General features: G+C 41.1%; 1 protein-coding gene across 4 annotated transcripts in view; it reads left to right on the top strand.

The window, feature by feature from the left end:
* Positions 1-21,996, top strand: part of gpc5c (glypican 5c) — a 95,405-nt gene extending 73,409 nt beyond the window's left edge. For all 4 annotated transcript variants that reach the window (XM_069511218.1, XM_069511219.1, XM_020113078.2 and 1 more), the window contains 2 exons: positions 3,013-3,151; positions 19,054-21,996. In XM_069511218.1, the coding sequence (XP_069367319.1) occupies positions 3,013-3,151; positions 19,054-19,241 (327 nt within the window). In that variant the 3' untranslated portion in view covers positions 19,242-21,996. The remainder of the gene's footprint in view (positions 1-3,012; positions 3,152-19,053) is intronic.
* Positions 21,997-22,864: the final 868 nt, after the last annotated feature.

Below are 22,864 nucleotides of genomic sequence, written 5' to 3' on the forward strand. Positions count from 1 at the left end.
CATTTTATTTTTGCATGTTGGAAATTAACATATGTTGCTCAGTATTAATGTGCAAGAACTTCCTCAGATGTGGTCACTGCTTATAAATGCCATTTTCAGTACAGCAAAAGTCTTTCTGTGTTTTTAAAGCAGTGAGGGAGGGAGGGAGAGGGAGAGAGGGAGACTGTTCACAGCTTATAATTCATTCTGCTGTGTATAAGAACTCATATTTCAATAATGTCCATCTCTCTTCCTTTAGCTCCAGAGACAAATTAGAAATTTCTCCTTTAATGTGTTGTTGGAATGAAACAGTTCACTTCCCTATGTGTTACCTCTGAATTAACCACAGTGGAGCTCTGGCACTTTTTCAGACCTGACTTCATCACAACAAACCAACAAACTGCTCTGGACAGCGGCCAACCAACAATTCTAGAACGATCCGACTGTGGTTTCCACAGCGACGGCGCCTTAATTGATTCCCTCTCTAATTAACATGCTTTAAGGACAGCTGGGCCAAGCGGCATTGTGTTAAACGTCCTCTGAACGGCCCGGTTATTAGCTTAATACCCAACTGGTTATCTGGATGGTGTTGGTACACAACATTCTGCTGTTCAGCACAGCATTTTCTTGTGAACTCATGGAATGCGAATTGGATTTATTCAGTTGCTCTGCATAATAAAAAGGCTTAATGTGTTTATCATGGTAGCTGTCCAGAAACAAGAAAGACGTTTTCTCTCTCTTTCTGTCGATCTTCCATTATCTCTTATCTTTTCTCTGCAGGCCTCAGCTAAAATATCTGGATTAATGCAGTGAATGAGACTTAAATTCATACGTTTCTTGTACACAAGTAATTGTACTTTCACCTGTAATTCATAGCAGCACAACAGTTTCCTCAGAGTGTGAGGAGAAATATGAGTATGACACTTTACTTGGTATAGTTTACAGCTGAAGCAGGAATGATGCTTTTTATTGTGTCTCTTATGAGCCACAAGTCCCAAACCAAAGCTTGTCCTTATTTCGACACGGCATATCACATTTCAGCCTCAAAACAGGTGGAACCCAGACTCACAAAGAGCCTGTCAACAGGCTGTAATGCGAGCCTCTCTATAGCCATAAAGTGCAAAAGTGTGAGTGTGTAATAATGTTCATATTTTTTCAAAGTAATCCTCTTGTACCTAACTGTCCAAAAACCAAACTATTCACTGACCGTCAGTGGCTTTCAATTTATTTTGTGGTGGGCATGAGTGATATGTTTTAGCTGCTTGTGCTAAAGGGCACACTCCAGTTTCATGAAGCTTGGCCTCGTGTTATGATTGTTCATGACTCCTTTTCTCCCACTCGGGTCTGAGTGAAGGGGGGTGCATTCACAAATGGGATACATGACAGTCATATAGAGTTACAATATCAAAAGTGCCTGCTAGTGTCGGGAATGTGTTTGGTTGTGGTAATAACTATTCTGGCATTAAAACCAGAAAGGATACTGATACCTGTTCTTCTGATAACTTTGACATCAGCTGAGCTGCTGCAGAATTACTGTTGACAGTCCAACATTTATATGCTAACGTCCTCTACGCTTTGCGTGGGTTTCTAACAAGGTGGGAAACAACCTTTTCTAATTTGTGAACTGCTGCTAGCACGGCTGACTCTTAAGGGTGGGTGATGTGACCAAATATTATATGAGGTTAATGGAGGAAAAAATGGGGAATTTTGCTCTTGAGATGGTTGTGGTTGTAATGTTTCTTTTGGGGTATTCAAAGCTTGAGAGACTGACTGACTTATAGAATCTGCTGTCAATAACAAGGATAATAGTCATTCCTCAACATCCCAAGCCACCTCTCAGCATGTCTTTAGTGCTTGTTTGCTCCATGTGAATGTCAGTTTTGTTCCAGGAGTTATATTTATCTGCTTTCTCATGAATGTTTGATGGTGTGAGTATGTGCACATGAAGCAAAAGGATGGTCAACATGAGCAAACCGCATGTGTCTTTATTGTTCCACATGTTCTTCAAATCTGGTATTCATGCCTGTGTCCTGGCTTCTTACTCCAAAGCACCATTTGTTCTTGTGTCATCAGAGCTACTCAGATATGGTGTAATGGAACAAAGACCACCTTGATGATGGTGGACAGCAGGAAGGGCCAGCAGGTGGTCCAATTAGTTTTCCCCATGCTGAGATGAGTGTTAAAGAAGAGTGCTTCGTGCCTCAGGCTGAGTCTTAACTCTGAACTCTGGTCGTAGTACGATGTGATATGCTTCCCACAAGTCAGGCTGTCAAATAAAATAAAATATTGAAGTAAAATTGCGTGGCAAATGATTCACAATCTATTAAACTGTAAACTGTATAAAATCCGTTGATGGTTTGATGCACTGAAATTCAAATTTCACAGATCATGATTTGCTCAATGAGTGAACTGAAATATAAACGAACATCAGGATGATTGCAGATGTAATTGCCACAGAAATAGATTGTGCAATGAAAACTCTGTCATTCTTATTATGTTGAGCATTAAACATACATGAGTTATCCAAACTGAACACCAGGAACCTTGTACTGAGTTTAAAAGAAAAGCTGCATGTTGCAGTTTGGGGATGCTGTTCCTCAACCTTATAATCAATGTTCCTCTTAAAATGTGGTTGTAATTAAATGCAACACATCATCCTACCACCCAGGGCCCTTGCTCTTGTACACCACCCACACTGCTCTACTCTAACTCCAGGAGGCTATGTGTCATCTGATGGACACTAAAATATACGAGGCCTGTTAAATCTGGGCAGGAGCGGTGTTGTGTCAACTTAAGCGCAGTAACACAGGAGACACGAGGAAGCTCGATGATCCACTGGGACCCTCTGTTCTCCTTACTGGTATTATGTGGCGTTGCAGGAAATGGATTTCAACTGTCATAAATCAAATGTTCCTCCCAGAGAGACTAGAGGGTGGAAACTGTATAGAAGCAGATAATTATGATGCAGAAAATAGTAATATCATACATGAACCAGTGCTTTATAGACCGTGTATTGCTTTGTTTGTGGTTTAGGAGACCCAGGAGAGGTTTCCGAACCTGGACCAGGTGGAGGCCTGGGACGAGCTGGGCAGTGGGAAGTCAGAGGGCAGCTCCACAGGCTGTGATGATGAAGATGGATGTCAAGCCTCAGGAGATGGTCAAGAAAATATCTGTAAGTGTCCGTCACTCTGCATATAAACCCTGCACCTATTTTACCATTCACATCCCACATCATGCCCACACCGATCAGTATGGTGATTTATAATATCATTGTGATATTTTTAATTGTGCTCTACCTTTAATCCGATAACTTAGTGCAGTTTAAAACAAAGAACAGAGCTGCTTCTGATCTTTTTTTCGGAGCCACAAAGTCACTCTTTGATTCACCTCCTACATAGAGAGGGAAATTTACTTTAACACACATTTTCACACTCTGCAATCCTGGCCAACTGCATCTCCTTGAGGTTACAGCAAAGGTGGCAACACAAGAGGCTCACAAACATATACACACTAGTGAAGAGGTGTTAGGACTTGTGTTGGCTTTGATGATAATCATTTGATCTCCTGTAGAAGCTTCATGTTAATCATCTCTAATTATCATGCTGGTATTTTTTAACTACACGGTAACACTTAGGAGTTTGTTGTACAGCATTTACTTACTAGCAAGGTGAGACTAGACAGAAACATGGAGAAGCAAAAACACACTCAACCATATACACCATAGCAGCGGGTGCAGGTTAGATATAAATGTTATTATTTCTTTCTTTTTTATGTGGTTGGTATATAGGCCATTCGGGGATTCTGTGTGCTGAGGCATCCAAGCAGACAGGAGAATGTAATGAGGGGAAGGTCCAGTGATAAGCTGATTCTTTTTGGTCTCCAAGTTCAAGACTGCAGAAATTTTGCATATTTACTCAGTTCAACATAGAAGGATTTTTCACAGAGGGCTACATACATTAACATGTGCCTTATGATGTACACGCAAGTAAATGCAAGACATTTGAGTGTGCTAGTCGTCTCGATCTTCTTACCATGACATTCATCATTTTTGGCAGATAATATAAATTGCATTAAATTATTATTATATCATTATTAATATCAGTCTACTCGGCTTGGCCTTGGGAACGATTATGTACCAACTGTCTCTACCTGTAGTCTGTAAGATTATGTCATGTGTCAAGGGTTATTCTTGACTAGACTACTTCACCTTCGCTGTAACCATGGGGAAGTGTAAGTAATTCTGTGACTCTGATATACCTTTATATCTGTCATACTTGGACTTTATCTTAAACTTCATTCATTCTGATCTGAAAAAGATCTTAAATTGAACTTATTGGAACCTACAGAAACCCTTGCATAACTGGATCTGTATTTTCAACAGACCTCACTCCAAGTGCAACACTGACGTATTTTAGGACAATTTTCAATTTTCAGCACACTTACAATTTAAGTGTTGACAGGAAGTAAGACATATCCCATCAGTGTTTTAGTGTTTTCCTCAATCATGATGACGACTGCTGGCTTGGTAATTAAATCCTTAAAGTACTCATGTAACATAATGTGCTTGTATCATGTAACTACTTGCAGCTATATTTAGTCCTGGAAGTAAAGTACTAGGCCACAATTGTCAATCAAAATTAAACTAGAACAAGAAGTAAAACTCCCTCTATGACACATCATCCAATGCAATTTATTACTGTACAACATAATACTCACAAGATGTCAGGGCTCTAAGTCAGCAATCAAAAGATAATACAGTCATGCCAATATACAGCTAATGCACCAATCAATAGCCATTACACTCCCAGTAACACAGCTCTGGACAGGTCTTTGCTGCCCTGCTCCTCATTGTGACACGCCTGCCTTCCTCAGAGCTCTGACAACAGAGGCAGTGTGTCAACAGCAGGGGATAATCAATCAAAACCACAGACCGAGATTTACAGAACAATAACAATTAGACTGTGCTCAAAGTTTAAATCCATATCTTGATAAGCTCTGTTCAGCTGTACTTGAGCTTTCAAAACAATGTTAGTTACACAATGCAACTTGGAAAGGTGACCGGCCGATTGGTGTCCATAAAAACAGACTGCAGATTATGAGGCAACTCTCTTTCACATCTTTCAGACAAGATCTATGGAAAATTGGGTCTGGACATTTTCTGGACTCAACCAGATATTGTTCAGATTAGACGCGTTCACAATAATAGGAAAATGTCCGGAACATTCAGGCGATGGGGTTAATGAGTAAATCATGCAGGGGGCAGGAACCGGCTCTTATCAACAAAAGCTCTTGAACCCTGTTGTCTGTCCAATTTGACAACTTCTTCTGCCTCTTTAACATGCACCTCTTTCATTCTGAGATATTTATATTCTTTGTTGTTGTTTATTAACTTTTGAATCTGTCTCATGTTAGAAACGTATCAACCTTTGACATTTTCTTGCTGTATTCTCGTACAGGCTCACACAGAGATTTTAGGGTATTTCATTCAGGGGTTGGTAGGAAAAGTTACAGAATACGTCAGGAGCAATTGACTTCGACATTTGAAATCTAACGTACAGCCCCTCCTGAGAATTTCAGGAAAATTTCAGGAGTTCATTGCATGCCTCAAAGCAATTCACTTCTCTGTGGACTATGAATGGTAGGAGCTGGACAACACTTGTCCTCTGGAGTAACGATACTCTATTTGTATTTTCCATTTACACTGGCCAAGGTTAAGTAATGCATGCACAATAAAGTGACCAGTTCTGGATCAAGGATTTCCTCTGACTTTAGAGCTCAATATACATCTGACATCTTGCAACAATGTATTGCTCGACACTTTAAAATTAGCATTTCAGTGTAGAATCGACTCACTGAGTTTAAAATATGTTAAAGAAGAAATAGAAAAACAAAAAACAGATTGTCTGATCTATTTCTCTCATGATCTCTCATGACTTCACAAAAATTGGTTTAACCTTTATTAATACAAGCAACAATCTTGGCAACTGTTAAAGGAATTCCTTGCGTTGGTGGAATTGTAAAGTGATAGATGGCATATTTTAACTTCCATCTGCCTGTTCATTTGTATGCTACTGTAGATGTGGCAGAGCTCCCAAGGTCCATGTTAAAAAGGGGGCATGACCACCCACTGTTCTGCTGAGGGGAGACTTCATTACATGTTAATGAATAGCACTAATCTGCAGAGGACAGACTGACTGTCTCTATCATCACTCAGATATGATGGAACTGCTGCAAGTCTTATAGGAGATGGGATTCATGCACACAGGGCTCTGCATACTGAAATTATGTAGATGTATGTGCTTCTTCATACATAACTAAGAATAGTTGTGAAAACCAAAGGATTGCAGGCAACTTTAAGAAAACTGAGTTATACATATGTAGATCTATGTATGTGTAGGCTTGAGAGAGGGAGTTGGAAAAGTCACATTTTTTTCACACACTCCAGTTTGCTCTCCACTACTAGAAGAAAGCGCAGTCTGATTGCATGATCTCATGCCTGTTTGATCGCGGTTCAGATCCTGCTACTTTTGCCTGGAGACATGCTAGTGTACTTTGTGTGCCAACTAAACAAGGCCTGGTCATGTACGAAGCCATGACCACAGCCATGAACAGGAGAATTATTCAGTGAATCTTTAATGAACCATATCATCCCTCTGCCCTACGGCTATGAGAGCCTCCTCTGTGGTACATTTTGTGGCGTGACTATGGCTTATTAACTGTATTAGCCCAGGAACACTTATGACTGCTCTTTCCAAAGGAGCTATTCATTTGTAACTGCCCTATTAACGTATTAATCTCTAGAAAAGACCCAGAGTGGCACATTAGACCATCTCTCCATTAGATATAGAAAGGAGACTCCAAATGTCTTTGTATTTGTCTGCCTGCTTCCTAACAATCTTGAGTGAATTTCCAGCAGTTCTTTTCTGGCCTTTTATGCAAATCTGAGAAAATAGACATGGAAGAGATGTTATTCTATTGCATTGAAAGTGCAAGGGAAGATGGAAGTTTGCTTTTAGTTTTCATGAAATGTTAAAGGAGTTTAGGGCGGAACATGGCAGAAAAATAAAATCCCACTGCTATACCCTTTGTGTTTGAGTGCAGTATAGTTTTGTTTGTGCTGCTGTCGAGGCAGTCCACCTGGAAAAAGGTGTGAGAAGCACACGCAGGAGAAAAGCAGGTTATCCATCTCAGAGGAGGAGGCGAGGTACACGCATGGATAAACACTATCTGTGATTGAGCCAGAGGGATATGCAGTGAAAAAGTGTGAATCGCACAGCCATGGAAGTACAATTCTCTTTTGGTAACAAACACCATCTGTCAGGAACACTGGTGAGCTCATCAAGAAAGTGAAGACACCCCTGGCATTGCTCTCACTCACTGCACTTCAGTCGCTAAACCTGTCTATTAGCATGAAGCCGCTGGCAATGCTTGTCTTGCTTTGCCATCCTGTTCAAGAACATAATTATCTATATGTGACAAGATGGGAAGATTTAAGAGGGGATCAATGTGCTTCTGTTTTCCTTGGAGAGAGGGACAAATATATTAACTTTACTCTCCGTGCATACCCTTACACAGAAGGAAACAGCTGTTTGTATGTGTGTGGTGTAAATCTGACCCTAAGGGAAGTAAACTCTGAACACTATTTCAAATTCACAGCTGCTACTTTGGTGAAGTGTTTTTTTTGTATATTTAACCCTAACCCTTAAACACACACACATATATACTTGGTCTTTTCCTTTGTGAGGACACAGCTACATAATACTTTGCCTGTATCCTATCCTAACCTTAACCTAATTCTAATCTTAACCCTAACCCTAAAAGTGTTATCCCTTACAGCCCTTTACAAGTTTTACAGAAGACTGACCAAATTGTCCTCACAGTTGAAGGGCTAATTGTCACATGGTCCTCAGAAAGATAGTTGTACACATATACTTTTGTCATATATCAATGTTGGGGGACTTTATAGACATGCATGCATTTCCTAGAGACTAATCAAAAGGACCCAATCAGCTCATTTTAAATTTAGGTCTGAAGCGCACCTATTTGAGACTTGTATTCACCATCCCTCAATACCCAAAGTTCCTTTCAGCCTTTCTTTTGTTCATGCATGCACACAATTATTCTTGTGAGGAGATACTGTGTCTGATATAACCTTGAAATAATGACTTTGATTCTGTAATTCAGTGTCATACCATGCAGTATGTTTTTGAGTTTCTGCTGTGTTTATACCTGAATGTCAAAGGAATGGAGAGAACGTCTCTCCAAAGACTATAAGGCTGTAAAGGTGTGCGACAGCTGTTCACCCTGGCAAGGGCAGTACATTCCCAACATTATCGTCTGCATTGGCAGGATATGGTCAACCTTACACCAGTATTAGCAGGATTACAATGGATTGGCCTCAAATTTACTGCAGAATGTTTTTGCTCTGGACCCAGCACGTATTGACCTTTCATTTTAGAAAACTGGAGATTAAGGGAGGAGAGATGAAAGTTGGTGTTGGAGAGAGAACAAATGGTCAAAAGAGGTATTAGAGCAGGAAAACCCTTTGACACGAAAATGCAGGGCTAATACCATAGACCTGTATGACGTGATGCTACAGTGCAAGAGGTAACCGAGGCATGGGAGTTCAGCTAACGTGAAGATAAAAAGTTAAGGGTTGAGGTTCAAAGAGGTGATTGTAGAAACCTATGATTCAATCTAGCGTGAGAGGGTGGATGAGGGATTTGGTGCTCGTATTCTCTGCCAGGCTGGGTAGACCCAATCCAACCCTCGTTCTTCCCATCCTAGGACCTGGAATGAGCCTGGGCCTCTGAGGACTAGCGTGTGTAGAGGCCGGCTGGACAGCAGATGTCCCATTGCGGATATTACCAGTAGGACTGCCATTTCCCCTAGCCTTTCATCTAGAGCTCAAGGGGCTGAGAGTGAGCTCCGCAGGGCAGAGCAGGGCTGGGGAAGAAGGAACCAGAGGATCAGAGATAGCTTTGGCGGGGCTGGGAGATGGTCTGGTTTGCGTATGGATGTGGGAGGAGTAAGTTACAATTCCTCGTAGATATTCCGACTCATCTGTGACACAGCTAGTGAATAAGATTGCACAATATTTTTAATACTTACCTTGAGAAAATCTGTGAATTATATTGAGAAATGTCAGTATTATTCCATATGGAACTAATTTGAGGAAATATACCTTACTAACAAAACAATTATAGTGATGATCATTTAGAAAAAAGTGCTCAAACCCATTTGCAGCACTAAAAATACCTGATATATAGGCCCAATCCCATTTCACCCCTTCTCCCTACCCCTACTCCACAACTTGTTTGCGAGGGTTATCTTGCCCATTGAAACGGAGTCACAAGGGGTAGTGCTTGAAATCTTCCCCTATGAATTGGGAGAGCCCTTCAAGAAGGCGTTAGCTAGACTGTTTGCAACTCTGCCAGGATGCTTTGTTATTAGAGGAGCAGTAAAGTTCAGTAACATCACTGATTAAAACAATTTTAAACTAAGATATTGTAATCATTATCTTAATTTTTTAAATCCATATTAATGGAGAAATTGCTACATTTGCAGGTCTCTCTCCCAGCTTTCTGGTGATTTTCAAGGCATTCTGGGAAATTTCCGTACCCCTTGGTTTTAAGTGAGGGTCGGAAAAAACAATCTTTGTTTTGAGGGCTATAAAGCCCAAACACTTGGCCCTCTGTCCCAACAGGTATTGGGATAGACTAGCCCTACACGGTAACTCACAAAACCAAGGGGAAGGCCCAAGGGCTAGGGCCAAGGGGTAAAATGGGATTGGGCCATATTATGTTTTATTGAAATCTTCAGATAACATGTTTTTTTTCTATTTTACACAATATAATTAGTTATCAACTATCTCCAATTTCCTGCTGTCCTCATCCATCCTTTTTTATATTATCTTCCACCCAGCTTTTCAGTAGTCTCCTCTTTCATCCTAGCTTGGCACATTCTGCCCTGTGGCTTTTTTATGGCACTTTGAGAGCATATTAGCTTGAAGGGCTCCCTAGGCATGAGGTCATCAGAGGAGAATGGTTCTCATTAGCCAGCATCATCATTTCCTTTCTAAGCAGTATCGTTGAAACCTTTATGATTGAGCCTCTCCAGCACACCTTTGGGATCCTGTTTGGGAAACACCAAGAATCTTTGGTGTTGATATAAACTAAAGGAAGTGTTTGGAATTACTATGTCGGAAGTTAGTAAAAAACGATACATAGAATTTATCTTTTTGTATAATTGCAATGAAGTTTACTAGCCGAGAAAAAAGGAATGCTCGTGACTCAATGCTCTGATTTTGTCGCCACATAAATGTCTTTAACTACAGTACTACAAAAGGAGCTCTTATCCACTTATATAGCGAGAAATCCTTACAACATGTGCAGGTTCCCAAGCAGTAAATGGCAGTTTAAAGATGGTGTCCAGACTCATAAAGAGTTATTTTATTGAAAGCTGCAAATTCAGTAGATATGACTTGAAATTTATTGTGTGCTTAACATACTCACACACCACCCTTTCCCGCAACTGCAGCCACGCTCAGATTAAACTTGTCATTGTTGTCATTGGGACCACAATTAATCAGTGCTGAATGGATTTATGGAAATGTTGCAATGCTGCAAGCTACACACACCAACAGAAGGAACTACAACTGAGGCAACCTTGTGACAGCCCTAGTTTATTTAGGCTTCTTTATTAATGCCTGTACCCATGCAAGCTTCTGATTGTTGAGATGGAGATTGGATGGGATTGTGGGCGGGGGAGTTACCCTTCTTGACTGCCTGCCTTGCCCGTAGCCCAACCCTGGCTCCTAACCCAGAAACTGGCATTCCTGCCGTAACACAGCACTGAGAAAATAAAGACAGACATTCCATTGATATTGAAAAATACTGTTGAAGGATAAGCAGGGATGAGTCTGATCCTCTTTGTCTCAGTTCACCCTGGTATGCAGGGGGAAATACAAACCTAGTGAGGAGAAAGGGAAAGAAAGCATGGAGGGACTTGAGATGGAATTCTCCAAATGAGGCAAGCACCTTAAAAGAGAGCAAAGATTAAAACTAATTTTTAGGCAAAACCATGATCAGACTATCTGCTTTAGATAGCAGAGCTGCATTAGCATTGCATGACTGGTCAGATAATGGAAGCTGAAAGCAGTGAGCCAATTTTTGTATTGACTACCTGCGGTGGGAGTCTGTGTGTGTGGTCTTATAAACGTGTATGTATCAAAGGGACGCACATGCAAGACAAGTCACTTCATTAAAAGCCTATCCTATTGACCAGCAGTGAGAGCGACGAAGCCCTTCTCTCTTATCCATAATTGATTTGGCAATTAGAGTTGAACCTGGAACAGACTGTCAGGCCTGCGGGCTGGGATGGGGCTGACCTCTCACTGCTTCAGCTGATTACAGATCAGATTGGAAGGCCCACTGACAGCATAGATAATGTAGTTCACATGTCTAATTTGTTTCTAAAACTGCAGTCAGTTATGCAACCAAAAGTATACATCAAAGTATTTGACTCACCCCCACAAAATCAAACATTTATAACATCACACCACGTTTTTCTTTCTCCTTTCCTAACCCACACAGATCTCTGAAAAACCTTTGAAGTTGAAAAGGCGAGCATCACTTAGATGGTATCAATTCATAGGAGGCTGGTCACATGGACTTACACAAGGTGGCAATCTATTCTCTGCTGCTTACTGTTACCCTATTGACAGTTTACACATTCTAACAAACTTGAAAATATTCAGCTTATATCCTCTGAAGCATTGAAGTCATCATTGGATTCTTGGCACACAAAAAAAAGCTACATTCGCTGTGCAGTATAAGAGAGAATCTTAGAGGGGATATTATTTATCTTGAGACTGTACTGATTGGTGGACTGCAGTGGGCAAGAGAAGAGATTTGTGTGTGGAATGTTAAGACAGGAGACATAAACAGCAACAATATCTCTTGAGTGCTACCTGATGTGTTCTTCCTATTGACTATAATGGATGGAAATGAAGTGTGTGCACGCATGTGTGTCTCGGTGAGGGGGCAAAAGAATATGAATGTGAGTTTATCTCTGCATCCTTCACGCTTGTCTGTCGACAAGGACAATCTGACACCTGCCAGTGCAATGAGGCATCTGGCGTTTGAGTGCAGGCAGGTGTAATGTTGGGCGTGTGTGTCTCAACACTGATATCATCCAAATGGCAAATGAGTGTTCTGGTGGGGAATGCAGTGTATGTGCCACTGTAAGATTGAGAAGTTGTACTTGCTCCTCTGTCTCATAGAGGTTGCTTTCTCCTCAGGAGTCCCCTCCATCTTGTGAATCTGTCACATTGACTGGTAGAGGTCACTGTCCTCCCATGGCCCCTTTAGCCTATTTGTTTCTGTGTGTATGTGTTTGTGTGTGTGAATCTAGGGGAGTAAATCTTAATCTTGCCAAGGAGCTTAATAGTCTTAGAATCGCACTGGTTAGATTCCATTGCACTGATCCCTGCTCTGGAGTTGCCATGCTGCTGTGCCCGTTGCTAGGTTAGTTGTAGGCTCTGATGTGTACCCCACTGGTGCCCCTGTATTTTTGGCCCTTTAGCCCCTCGAGTGGCCTGCCAGAGACCCTGTACAAGTCCTGGATTCCCCTACGCAGGTTGCCTGTGAACCAAAAGGACAGTTCCCAGAACAGCGACTTTGTGTGTATGTGTGTGTGTGCAAGGAAATTCAGTGTGTAACTTAGAATACAGAACAGGGAGATTAGTTTGATGGGTTGAGGAGCCTCAACCTGACATGGCACCACATAAAGAGTGAACCATAGACAAAAAGAGCAAAGAGATGAATGGCCAGTCATGAACTGCGTGAATGCATCCTTTCCTTTTGCCCACCCTCTAACCTTAGCACCCTTTGAGAGAAAGTGTGTGAAAAGAGATAAGGAAACATTGTGTGAGTTCTTGGGAAGGTAAATGTCTGTATGTAAGACAGTTAAAAAGAAGCATTAAAAATACATTGTGACCCATAGAGTTTTAACATTCTCCTGATGTACCAAATAGTGTCAGGACAGTCTTGATCCATTGCCACAAGGAGCAGCATCCATCTTTTCTTGGTATTCAAAGGTCTGATTGGAGGCAGATTGATTGCTCTGTGTCTGTTGAAAACACTTGTATACACCATTTGTTGGTGTCTATTGGACAGCATACATTCAAGTTTGTTGTGCATGTGAAAAATATATGTTTATGATAATATGGGAGTTAGGAGTAACTGAATGGATGTGTACTCTAAGGATGTATGACGACCATTCCTATCCTAACAGTAGACCATCTGATTGCTGTGCTGCAAAAGAAGGCAGCTGAACAGTTAATCCACACAAACATCTTCCAAAACTTCTTTGGATAGATGACAAATATATAATCACACATCATGGTGAATCATGGTCTAATAGAAAAACTAATTTCACTGTATTTGCAAAACCCTGAGCTGGAACACATGGACCACATATTGGCTGGTTGCATAAAAATCTCTTTAAAGCAAATAAGGATTCATCTAGCAAATCAACAGTGCCATTATTTGGCTGCCTACCAGAGCTGTCACAGAGGAAGTAGAGGAACAGTTGTCTCTGAGGCATGCTCACAACTCTTGGACTTAAACTGGAACCAAGCACATACTCGTCCACCAACTAATTCAGACAGCATGTCCGCATGTGTGTCTGTGTGTTAGTACATGCACCATGTGTACTTTATTTTTTTTCGTCTGTGTGCATGCTTACATATGTGTTTCTGACTGTGTGAGTGATTAAAAACAATGAGTCAAAGGTCAGCTCTCTTAATGAAACATCGCCGTGAGGCAGACCCAATAGCCTTGTCAAAATTCAGGACCATGAGCTGCTTTACAACCCCTCCCACCCCACCCCTCTGTATCCGTCTCCCATCAACGGCTTAGCAGGGAGAAAACCTGCAAGGTCAAGACATGGGTGTGAGCCTAGAGAGAGGAATATGGTGAGAATGAGAGAGAGAGGAGGAGCAAGCTGTTGACCTCCACCACACTCCCTCTATGTGCCATAAATCAGCGCTCTACCTTCTGACCATTTTTATAATTGTACACAGCAGGTGGATGAGTGAAAACTACCACAAGTGCTCTAAAGCTCCTGATAAACAAATAAGTCTTCCAATTGCAGATCTAACATCTGTGGTTTGTTAAGCTCAGTTAAACTGTACAACATAGGTTACTCTAAAGGAAGAGTGCGACGCTACAACACAATTCTCATTCAGAGAAAACACTGAACAATTAAATTGAGCAAATAGCTGTGTTAATAATGGATACAAGTCTGAGCGTAGATTGGATGAGCTGCCTTGTCATCTTGATGGCATATAGCATGACAACCTGCTAAGCCCCAGTGCAGTAGCACAATTCTCACTGGATTACTGCTACAATGCAAGTATTCTGCGAAGAGGAGACTTGCACACCTCATGCAAACACACATACACAGACAAACATGCAAAACACATACATGGACCTTGTTTTCCTTTTTGGGTGTCCATGTGTGTTGTGTGCATTCCTACTGTGAGGCTATGTTGGCCGGCTCAAGTGGCCCAAAACTCTGGCCCAGTGTGAATAGCACAAATCACATCTTTTGCAATTCGATTTTGGGGCCACTAAGAATGTGTTGTCTTGTCTATGCATGACACGTTGATGGGAAAATGGGCAGAATCTTATCAAGAGACTTAAATATGATGATTTAGACTATGCAGCAGCAGTGACCGGTTTGCTGACAAACCAAAACAAGTACAAAGCAGATGAGGGAAGGAAAGCGAGAGGGAGAAGAGCAGCAGAAAAATAAAATGGCTGCCCGGACAACCATCATGCAATTTTCTGTCCCTAAGAATTTTTCCAAAGAAATGATGGCCAAGACTTTTGTTATTCCGCCCACTCACCTTCCAACCCTTAGTCCTCCCTTCCTTTCTCTCCCTGCCCTCCAATCCCTCCTTCCTCTTGGCAAGAACCTGGGGCCCACCTCTTCCTCGGTGCAGTGTCCAGGCGTGTTAGAAGCAGCTGTTGTTGCTCCTAGGCCAGTGGGAATGGAGTCTCCTCCAAACACACATGCTGCCCCTCGAGAGGCAATAATGGCAAAGGACACTATGAACCATGCATTTCTCACACACTCAGCCAACAGAGAGGTCAACAAGGTGGCAGAGGGTCTTGTGTTGTATCTGTAGTATTAAAGGTAACACAGTCCCTGTATGAGTGCTGGATATTCAGATGGATTAAGGGACATGATGCCACATCCTCTTTCTTCTCACGATCCGGTCTGCTGCAGGCTTTCATGACAAATAAAAGCTCCCTCAACCCATTCTTTATGCTATTACAGAGCACAGACACACACACATTTACAGATTTCCTCCTAGACATTAAAGTCTGTGATGTTGCACAGATCTCTCAACATCTATTTGTCTCCCACGTTTGTTTTGCCCTGTTCTTGTTTGTCACTGTCACCGTTTGCTGACTATAATAAAGCTTTTTACCAATTAAATCACATTTGTCTTTTACTGGTAGAGAACATATGTCATTTAGAGTTGAATGTTGTTGTGATGGGAGAAGCAGGGCGGTGGGCCATCATGTATCCTTGATGGGAGCGACATCTCTCTCATGCTGAAAAGCAAACCTCTGAACTATTTGCCTCTTCTAACCCTTTACATCATCTTTCACCCCTTTCCACCCTCGGTTTTTCTGCCTTGCTTGTTCTCTTTCCTTCTTTTGGGGATTTAGTCATGAGCCAGCTCATGAAACACAGCTTATCTGCTAACATTATCTCATTATGACAACAACATCACATTCCATTATCCTCCTGCCTCTCTTGGTTTTCAGTTTTGATGTGCCTTAGGTTGTTTCATGCTTTTGGGGACTTAACTATTTCAATAAGCCTCTTTTTCCCCCCCTCAAATCTCTACTGCCTCTACTGTTCTGTTTTATAATTACGATCATGTCATTTCTCTCACCTAATGCTACGCTAAAATGCTTCACATATCCATATTATATAATAATAAGCATTAGAGTAATATGTAAATATTTTCATGACACAATATTTTCACACCATGTGATAACAGTGTTCATCACAGTCTGATGTATTCTTTAAAAAGTTTGTTGAATTAGCTGATTACTTGCGCATGAAGGTTTCTCCTCAGTTAGGATAAAGATGAAGAGTTATTAATGCCAAATCTACCAAACAAAAATGTTCTCTTGTTGAAAAGTAATATCTCCAAGTTGAATATAGTGCAATGCATTATCACGTATTCTATTTTGGAGCTCTTTATTTTCCCTGTGTAACAACAAATTTAAATGTTTCATCGAGAACTCAAATCAGTGATAATTTTATCAATCATTTTATTCTTGCAAATAGTTTGATCTAAAAATAGTTTGATCTAAAACATATAGACACATATAGATGTGAGATGTAATTTTGATTAAGGCATTTGAAACTATATGAGATTTAAAATAAAATACTACTTTGATTCCAACTCGTTTATGTCTCCCAGCCAGTGGCACTCTAGACAATTACCAAGTTTGGCTTTGCCCACAAATGGTTGCCTTAGTTAGACGATCAGTTTTACTGCCTCCATTTTTATTTTGTTTAACAAATCACAAACCCTTCCACCAACACCATTCATTCCTGAACAGCTACCAAGGACCTGCTCCAGTAATTAGCCACTTGGGCAGCCTGCAGTGGAGTAGTATTAGTGTTGTGTTGTACTGCTGTCTTCTGACATGTCTCTGATGAGATGCAGCCCATTTCCACTGAAACAATAATAGCAATCTGATTTGGGATAAATGATGTCTTTGTCTATTGTCTACTGGAACAAAAAAAACATTGGCGGACACTTTCTCTCCCTCTCTCTCTCTCTCTCTAGAGCCCTGCCAAGCCTTAGTAAGACTTGCATGCACATAAACCCATGTGCATAATAGGGATGGGTCGATGTACATTCTCAGTTCTACAGAAGATGAAAAAAAACATTTATTACATATTTGATATGGCATGTGTGAAAGAAAAATCATGTCAGATGACATCTCCAAAAGACCAAATTATATCTGTGAAGAAGTGATTTATTTAGCTATGCAGAGCTCTTTTTAGGTTTCATATTCACGCAACGTTTAACACATACCTGGCTGTCAAGTTGTTTGGCAGCCAAGTTCACAGATGGATTTAAACAATCTAGACAGATTGGTTTACACACACACGCTGGTTTCAATCACTGCAAACCTGGCTTTTTTTGTGACTGCCTAAAGAGACATTTTGACACTGATCATTGTCAGTACTCTGATAAATAGTTTACTCCCTGACACAACACACACTCGTTCTATCCTTCACCCTTGACTGCATGTTTTTCTTGCTGTATCCTTTGGGATCAGCAAACCTTGATGTCACGTCATCTATCTTTGGGTGCTCACACAGGGATCTCTGAGCCCTTCACTCCTGTTGGAGGGAACAAACTAAATGTATGACTCCACTGAGGGTGGTCATCTGTCTTTAATCCAATCATGTACATTTTTAGGTTGGGTTTGGTCGTAAAGAGGAGCAGAGAGAAGGATGCATGATTTCTTTTAGACAATAACACATTTTCACCCCCCCAGAGGGAAGCAAAATAACAGCTTAAAAGCAAAGCAAAGCAAAGCAGCATCAAGCGTAATGCAAGTGTCTTTGCCAGTTTCAGTCCCACACAGTTGTTATTTTCCCATCCAGCTTGTTTAAATAGCAAAACCACCTGTGCTTGATCTTAAAATGAGGTGTGGTCGGGCACATTGTTGCTACACTGCCGAGGCCGTGGAAAGTGATTGTGCTTTTGACAAACATAACCTGGTCTGAAGTCAGGGGTGCGGTATGTCACTGTTATTTTGAGGACGCATTAGTAATAGGAGTCCACATAGATAGGTGCACATCACGCGTACACTCTGTTAAACACACAGATTGTCTGCAGACCTGGCAAGTCTGCCATTGTAATTGCAATCAACCAATGCATGACAATTTCATCTTCTATCACTACACCCGGCCTTCTATTGGTTTGGGAAATTTAGACAGACTTGTTGCACAAAACATCCAAGAGCAGAAGAAAACTTCTGCAGACCGAAGCAGCATGAGCGCGAGGAATAGAGCTAAAGCTGTCACCAGCAGAGCAAATCTAAGCACAAGCAGGAGCTATTTGAGTGAAAGAGCAGGGGTTTGAGAGAGATCATTACAAAATCTGAACATAAAATCAGGAGGTCTTGCTCTCAAACTGAAAGACCACACTCTTGAATTAAGGTAGGAATAAAACCCTGTCTTGCATCATGTGCATAAGAAGATGATGTGATCTGATCATTGAAATAAAGCCCAACAAGGGGGATGATGTATGTTCACCACCAGAGCAGTGATATTGTGATATCAAAGTTATTAAGCCTGAGAAACTGGAAGAGCAGCCAGTGGTAGAGATATGAGTTAAGTCCTTTTTCAGGAAAGCTTGGATTTCATTGATGTCAGCAACAAAGTGTTTGTGTGTGCAGCTTTATGTGTTTGTGTGTTTTGCGGGGACTGTGATAAAATGGCTGCTTAAAGGGTCCTGTTGGAGATAAGATGACCCATCAGTCCACCACCGGATGTGTGTGTGTGAGTTGAGTTGAGTTTTTATTTTACTGTGTCTCTGTAGAGCAGAAAAAGCACAGAGACAAAAGGGATTTGCTACCTACAAAGAGAGTTTGTAGTTTGAGAGCAGCCTAGTAGCACTGCACATGAATTTCTGAATTTTTTCCAAAGCACTCTTCAAAATAAAATTTGGGTCCTTTCCTCTAAAACAGCCACAGCTGTGCTTCTTCAGATGCACATATGAACTCACTTTAACTGTAACAGACAAAATCGCACATCATTTTCATTTCAGATTGTTTTTGAAAATCCTTGGAGTGAGGTGATGGTAATGGTAATTGGAGATGATGAGCCCCTAATATACAATTTTACAAACCTGAAGGACATTCAACAAAGCAGATTACCATGATTACAGTGACGTGCCAAACCATTTATCTGTGTCTGTCTCTTCTCTTCTTTCTCTCTATCTGTTCCTGTCTTCCCCAGCACAAACAGACGCCTCCAGTGAAAGGAGGCCCATCGGCAGAGAGCCTGGAGGTGACAGCGCGCACGAGAACCCTTCCAGGCCCCCCTCGGTGAAGGTGAGAGGGGGTTTGCCATCTGCCAGCTGGGCAGGATCCTGGAGCCTTGCACTGCTCTCTGCTGCACTTTGTCTGCAGTGGACCCTGTTCTGATGCTAGCACCGCCTGTGAATCTCCCTTCACCTTCTAGGAAACACGTACATGCAGACAGACATTCATATCGTATAAATCACATAGAGTATCCTTACTCCTGTCCTCAATCTGCACGGATGGAAAGTAACGAAGGAGAAAGAAAAGAAGATGGAAACGGAAAAGAGGAGGACAACATTGTAGATGGGGGGCTCCTGCAGGAACTTTACTGATCCCATGCACGGCCATCTACAAAGATTATGCCTGCTGCTTCCACTAGGCTGTTCTGGGATTAGATGTGTGTGTATAACAGACACCAATATAGCCCTGCAGCTCCTCGCTCCACTCACACTCAACACATACTCCATAGTTCAGAGCAGGATGTCATCATAATGATTTTACTTAAAAACACATTTCGACTCACGTTCATGCTTTCTACACAGAGCTGTCCTCATTGTCTGCTGCTGGATTTTACTTTCAGGCTCTAAAAAAAAAAAAAACCTCATCACAGCCCTTTGCCAGCCAGACTGAAGAATTCAGCTTATTTGAAAACTCAAACTTATTTTCTTTTTGAGGATTAAGGAATGCATGATAGATTGATAGATCAATCCCAGGTGCCTGGCCCAGAACAGCAGATTGGATATTATCTGACTGTGTACTTTGGCAGGGATTAGAATGTAATGAGTTCACAGATAGAGCACAGGCACACTTGCACGGTCGCAACACATTGCGCAGACAAAATAGGTGTGTATAGTATGTAACTGTATATAGATGGAAAGATTTGATGGGAGTGTGTGAGGTTCTGATTCTGCAAAAAAGCTCTTAACTGATTTAGCTGAATGGGTTTTTTCTTTTGTTTTCATCTTGCAATGAATGGACTGTGCTAGTCTGTCCATACTATGTAGAAAACAATGCAAAAAGACTATAGAGATTTCATATCTATAACAAATAAAGCAGGAATGTACATCATTTACCAACTCAACGTCATGACATGAAAGGACACATTTTGGTCCACACATTGTTGATTTTTATGATGTTTATCCTGCATCCGGTTTTGTGTGTTTGCTCGTTGAATTGCACATTAATGCATGTATAACCAGGTTCTCCAAATCTCTGATGGGATCAGGCCTTTCTCCAGAAAGCATAACAAAATATAACATTGTCTATATCACAATATATATTCATCAGGTTCTACCTTTCTTGCTCAAATTATTGTTTGGTATTTGAAAACAAGAGTAAGGTTGGGCAGCAGATTCAAATGCAACACATTAAAACATTACTTTTACATTATTGGGTGCATCTATTGTTTGGCGTAATTCAGTGGCAGCCATTGTATAAGTCCTTCAAGGTTTTTAACATATAATTTGTCCTGTTGTGGATTTCTTCTTGAATATCATTAAGAGAAAGGGCAGCATGGCTGTAGATCTGTCACCTATCAGTAAGGGGGTTCTGGGTTTGGCCCTCTGTTCTTAGCCCTTTCCACCAAAACAGCTCAAGGGTCGGTTCGGAACTAGTGCCTGTCTCAAACCAGTTCTTTGAGTTTTGACCATCAAAGAACTGTCTTTTGGCAACCCCCCCCCCAAAAAAAAACTGGTTCGACTGGCACCAACACTTTGCTTGACTACAAGAAAGAACCACTTACGTCAGAGACTGGGGTTGGGATTATTATACTTTTTTTAAAAACAGCTTGTGTCATGTGTAGCAAAGAGACACTGTAGTCTGTGCTAGTGACGTATAGAGTGACACTGGCATGTGGAAAAACAAAACAGGTTTGCAAGTTAAATTGTGGAGTTTTCCGGTGCATGTGAGGGTCTCCTCTGGGTACTGCAGCTTCCTCCTCCAGTTCAAAGAGATGTAGTTCAGGTTAATTGGCGACTAAAATGCGTAGGTAGTTGTGAATGTTAGCTTGAATGGTTGATTGTCTCTATCTGTTTGCTGAAATTAGTTAAAGGCCCCATTCGACCCTTGAGGGATAATTGTTAAAGGAACCCTAAACATGCCCAAATGCCTGCTGACCATTTCTTGAATCCCAACAGTAAGAACAAAGTATTATTTGTTTTAAACGATTTCTTGTGATGATGGAATAAAAGGGAATTTATTGGGGAAAAGAAACCAACCTGTGTGACTTCTACAATGGCTTCCTCTGTATACCAGGTTTGTTTCTTGTGTAGATGAGGATTTTCTATGCACAGATATGGTACAGCAGTGTGAGTGAGGATGATGAATGTATGGTCAATGCTATGCAGATGCAATATTAAAGCTGACTAAGCCCTACACAAATACAGTGTCTAAGCTACGGGCTACACACTTTAAGCTTGACATGGGTCTATGAGCAGTGATATACCTCTTCCATTAACTACACTTTATTCTAAACAACTTTTCCTGTCTCTACTAAGAAGTAATTCACCTTAAACTCTGCCTAACAGTGCAAAAAGGATGACCCGCTTAACCACACGCAAACATATACAAATGTTCATTAAATGCCTACGCTTAATGAAGAATGACGATAACTACTTCAACGTAAGGTCTCAGCAGTTTTAAAGTGTCACATTTCATGTTCTGTAACCACGATTGTTTAGTTCTTATAATTTCCTCCATGTTTGTTTTGTTCCAAACTGGTGTTCATTGCACCCACAGGTCACTTACAGCCCTATACCCACGCATGTGTATAAATGTACATATTTTAAGTCACTTACCATTTGTTTTGTGTCTCATTTACTCTCTATTGTTTCAGTATGATACAGTGTAGTTGGGCTCTATTAAAGGTGCTCTGCTTTTTTGTGCTCGTCTCAACAGCCTCTCCTTAAAGAGTAAATCAGCCACAATGGACACTGACAAACAACAGATTTTCTTGGGAATACGTGTTTGTTCAAGGCTCTACACACATGGCACACCCACACAAGCCTTTACACTCATTAGTCCTGAATAATCATCCTCTTAGGTCTGTGTGGGCCTGTGCAGACCATACTTGATTGACATTTCCCTCATTCTCCCATACTTTTGTTAATTATCTAACTCCCAGTTTAGCCTCAACCAACTTCCACCTGACTGCAAGTTGAATCAGCCATAACATGTAAACATGGGCGAGTAGGCACTGAAATTTTTGTATTTTGATATCACACATATTCCACGTCTTCAAAAATTAAGCTTTAACAATGAGATGGCCACACTTTGCATATCCACTGATGCTTAATGAGCAGTTTAAATTAGACATGACTAGGCTTGAGCAATTAGCTTAGCTAGGCATAAAGACTGGAAACATGGGAAAACATCTAGCCTGGAATCACTTCTAACACTAATCCCATTGTCTCATTTGAAATCTAAGACTCCTGGAAGTAGACAGCACCAGGCCAAGAAATAGGTAGAGCATGCAACTCCCTGTAAATAAGTTCCGGTCATTCTTAAAATTAAATTTGTGCATGAATTAAACCATGGGTTCCCAAACTTTTCAGCCCTAAACCCTTTAAAATAACAAATGAACCATTATCACAAGAGGTGGTTGGATATTGTTTTGAGCCAGTTCAGGAAAAAAATCACCTACATCCACATGTAGCAATGTTTCCTGTGGTGCTGTAAATTGACCTGCTGCAAATGGTGCTGTTGCTAATCTGTCATAATCACCTCATGTGGTCATGTGGGGACCAAAC

This window comes from Paralichthys olivaceus, chromosome 16 (genome assembly GCF_024713975.1).
Source record: "Paralichthys olivaceus isolate ysfri-2021 chromosome 16, ASM2471397v2, whole genome shotgun sequence".
Taxonomy (NCBI): Eukaryota; Metazoa; Chordata; class Actinopteri; order Pleuronectiformes; family Paralichthyidae; genus Paralichthys; species Paralichthys olivaceus.